General features: G+C 62.3%; 1 protein-coding gene and 1 long non-coding RNA gene across 2 annotated transcripts in view; both read left to right on the forward strand.

Annotated features, from left to right (window-relative positions):
* The window catches only part of LOC116545068 (FERM domain-containing protein 1-like), a 17,095-nt gene extending 16,209 nt beyond the window's left edge, over positions 1-886 (forward strand). Inside the window, 1 exon segment of the mRNA XM_032271687.1 lies at positions 476-886. Coding sequence (XP_032127578.1) covers positions 476-600 — 125 coding nt within the window. The 3' untranslated portion in view covers positions 601-886.
* Positions 887-3,049: 2,163 nt separating this feature from the next.
* On the forward strand, positions 3,050-3,814 carry LOC116545054. Its single transcript, XR_004266170.1, has 2 exons — positions 3,050-3,133; positions 3,518-3,814. It is a non-coding gene; the product is annotated as an uncharacterized LOC116545054 (long non-coding RNA).
* Positions 3,815-4,021: the final 207 nt, after the last annotated feature.

The following is a 4,021-nucleotide window of genomic DNA, read 5'->3' on the forward strand; positions in this document are numbered from 1 at the left end:
CACCCAGCATCACCTGCAGTCACCCAGTGCCATACGGCATCACCCAGCATCACCCAGGGCCTCCCAACACCACCCAGCATCACCTGCAGTCACCCAACGTCATCCAGGGTCACCCAACATCACCCAGGACCAGGCGTTTCTGTCACTAACCCACCGTGACCACGGTTGCACTTGGAGTGTCTGGTCCACCAGTAAGGGATGGTCGGCCTCCATCTCTGAGGTTTTACTCTAGCTCTGTGGTCTGCAATCCAGCAGGAATCACCGTGCTAATCCCACATCCACACAGTAAGAGCCCGTTTTAGCAGAGGTCAGGGAATGGAGCGAAAGCAGTCACCACACTGAGGGCAAGGGGGCAGTGTGAGCCTTAGGAGAAGCAGCGGCCTAACCTGGGCCCCCAGCTCTGCAGGGGACCGCCCTGGGGGGGCACATCAGGCAGGACCCAGACACCTATGCTCACGGCTGCCTCCTTCCACAGCCGCTTGCCGGGAGCCCTGCGCCCACATCGGGACCAGAGGCCACAGCACTCAGGTTGCATACCAGGTAGGATCCCTGCCACGGGCCAGAAGCCTCGGGCTCTGCTCCTCCACCACCTTGTCCTAGGTCCCCTGCCAGGGGCCCTCGGGGCCTTCCTAGGCCTATCAGAGGGTGCCTCGACTGAGACCCCCAAGATGCAGCAGGCAAGTCAGGGAGCAAGGCTCTCAGGGACTGGGGCAGGTGGGTGGAGGTGGAGGCCTCAGCTCAGGGCCGTGTGAGCCAGCTTGCTGTGGGGACAGATGGGTCCTGCCTGGGCCTGGGGTGGCCAGGCCCTGAATGTCACCAGGCCACTGTAGGCAGGACCCGAACACCTGGGCCCTGTGACCTGCTGTGCAGCAGACTGGCTGCCCCACCCCCTTCTTCCACTGGCTGCCTCCGCCCCCTCCATCCACTGGCTGCCCCACCCCTTCCATCCACTGGCTGCCCCCACCCCTACTTCCACTGGCTGCATCAACCCCCATCCACTGGCTGCCCCACCCCCTCCATCCCTTGGCTGCCCCCACCACTTCTTCCACTGCCTGCCCCCACCCCCTCCATCCACTGGCTGCCCCGCCCCTTATTCTACTGGCTGCCCTGCCGTTTCTTCCACTGGCTGCCCCGCCCCCTCCGTCCACCTCCTCCACCAGGGCCTGGTCCAGTGTGCAGAGCTGCTCCGGGCTCCTCTACTCCCCTAGAGGCCCCAGGCCTTAGGGTCCCCTCAGAGGAGCTGGAGAGGCAGAGCCAGTGTCTCCTGCATACCCAGGTGGAGACTGGTGGGCTCAGGGTTCCCAGCTGGGCTCCGCGTTGCCCTACCCAACTCCCACCCAACACCCTGGGCTCCACCGCAGTAGGGCAAGGTCCTGTCTGGTCAGCTCTGTCCAGAATCCCCCAGGAAAGACAGAGAAAATCAGCTGTGGCTGATTAGTTATCGGATGCTGGATCGAAAGAGGGCAGGGCTGGGCACTGGAGGAGGGAGGGAGGCTGCAGGTTCTGGCAAGCGTGGAACCATCCCAGTGGGGGCGAGCCCAAGCCAGGGTCAGCCACTCCTCAGAAGAGACAGCCACCCAAAGCCACCTGTGCACTGGCCGGGGACTCCAACTCTTGAAAGATGTATTGATGAAAGCTGCCTGCCCCCTGCTGCCAGGCGCCTTGTCCACCTCTGGGGGGCACAGTGGTGTAGATCTGAGGGGCCACGGTGGCCAAGAAGCTCAGGTTGGAGGCGTCACCTAAGGGTGATGATGCTGCCCACTGGATGCCCACCTGGATGGGGCCTCGGACAGTGACAGTTTCCTCCCATGTAAAATAAGAGGCTGGTCTTGATGCCTGAGGTGCCCAGAGCTGGTGTTCAAGGGCCACACTCAGACCTGATCCTAAATTACACAAAGCTCGGAGTCCAGGTCCACTGAGCTACAAGGCAGAAAACGGCCCCGGGAAGGAAGCTGGGCAAGGTGGGGGCCTCCCAAAATGCACCGGAAGAAAATGCCAACCCTCTCTCGAAAGGGCCACAGGCAGGCCTGAGGGATGGACACAGATGTCTCATTAGGGAAACTGAGGCAGCGTGGGCTGCTGCGCTGATGAGAGTCAGGGAAAGGGCTGGCCCCTGGAACCAGCACCCATGAGAGGTCGGCAGGTAGGGCTAGGGCCAGCGTGTGCCGGGGGAGCCCGTCTGGGGCAGGCGGCAATGCACAGCGGTACAGGGCAGGTGTTGGCAGGGAGGGCGGCTCTGTGGCCGCAAGCAGTGTGGCTGCTGTCTGCAGTGGTGGGAGTGGGAGGGGTCTGCAGGTTTCACCCCATGGCCTCTCTCTGCAGATCCAGGAGATGAAAGGCAGGGTCAGTGAGGAGCAGCACAGCCGCAGCCTGGACGATACGCGTGTGCGCCAGCTGGCCCTACACCCAGAGCCCACCTCACCCAGCCACACCTTCCACTGCACCCTGGACCTCAGGCTGGCATCTCCCTGCGAAACCAGGGCCACTCACCCCAGCAACAGGTCCAAGGACTGCCTGGCTCTGAACCTGCTTGGGGAGGCCCCACCCCCACAGGGGTTTGTGGTGTAGGCACCATCCGCCCAGCAGCACCGTCTACACCGCCAGCCTCAGTTGGTTCAGCCACCACCCACCCACTGCCACATGGCCCTTGGCCCTTCCTGCCCACCGGATGCTGCCCCCACCTCCATAGCCAGCAGGCTCCACAGGCTCACCTGGGACAGGTGTGGAACCAGCTCTGACATCAACCTGGGAGGTGACAGACAGTCCCATACCTCACGCCTGCCCGACCAGGAGCTCCTTCTGTTGGGTCTCCAGGGAGCAGGTTCAAGGTCTGGCATGTCCAAAGCCATGGCATTGACCTCAGCCCCTCACCCGTCCTAACCTGGGAGAGGTGACAGCTGGACCCCGACCCTGGAGAGAGAGCTCTGACGTTTATGCCAGCTCCCTGACAGACAGGGCTCCCTAGCTGAGTTCACGGTGTCTGTCGCTGTGCAGGACCCAGGCCCCTTCCAGACCTCGACCCTCCTGCAGTTCCTGCTTGCAAGTGATGGGCCTGCCAGACGGAGGCTCCTCCTGAGACGCAAGCCCAGCACTGTCACCTCAGACCCAGCCCAGACCCTCACCCACCACCCATGTGAGTGACACACAGAAATTAGTCAATGACTGTGCTTTCCCTTCCAAGTAAGACCCCACTGCCCCCAGGCTAAAGCCAACTCTGCTACCATCTCAGCCATGACCCCTTAGGGCCTGCTCTGTTCACAGGTGGCTTCCTTAGGTCATTGCCCTGGGTAGGGTGGGGCTGGTGCAGCCCAGATGGGGAAGGAGAGAGGCTTTGGTGACACATAGGGAGTGGGGAACTGGCTGTGAGTGGCAACTGCTCTGACCGGGATGGGCTCCATGGGTCATGTAGCCTCAGCACCTCAGGCTTTGGAAGGCCTCTGGGGTGGGGTCTCCCCAGGGCTCCGCCTCCTGCACAAGACTCCAGCACACGTGCACAGCTGCTGTCCTCTGCATTTAGAGGAGTGGCCCATGCGTCCCTGCTAGTCTCAACCCAACACAGAGAACTAAGAGGCCACAGTGGTGCCGCCCTGTGCCCTGAACACCACTGTCCCCTTCACTGTCTGTGTGTGAGGAAGACCACGCCGCGCCACCCTTCAACTCACTGGAAACCAGGGTGAGCTTGAGCCCTGTGGCCTGCTGCAGGGCCACGTGCATGGTGGCCACCTCTTTGACGGGTCCATCCTGGGGTCCTCTCCTTTCTGTGAAAGGAATCATGTGCGTGCCCCAGGCATGTGTAATAAAGAACCCGATTGGATGCCTCCTGTTTGAACCCGGGCCAGCCTGGCTGGGCGTCTGGTGAGACACCAGCTGTAACTCACTCATGGCATCAGCCACCAAAGGCTGCTTTCTATAGACAGCCACGAGCCCCACTGCCTCAGAGGACAAGACTGCCCACAGCTCCCGTGCAGTGGGGAAAGGCAGCTGGTGCTGGCTCAGGTGTGGGCGTAGGGGCGCTTCCCAG

This window comes from Sapajus apella, unplaced genomic scaffold (assembly GCF_009761245.1).
Source record: "Sapajus apella isolate SASKATOON/1434 unplaced genomic scaffold, GSC_monkey_1.0 scaffold244, whole genome shotgun sequence".
Taxonomy (NCBI): Eukaryota; Metazoa; Chordata; class Mammalia; order Primates; family Cebidae; genus Sapajus; species Sapajus apella.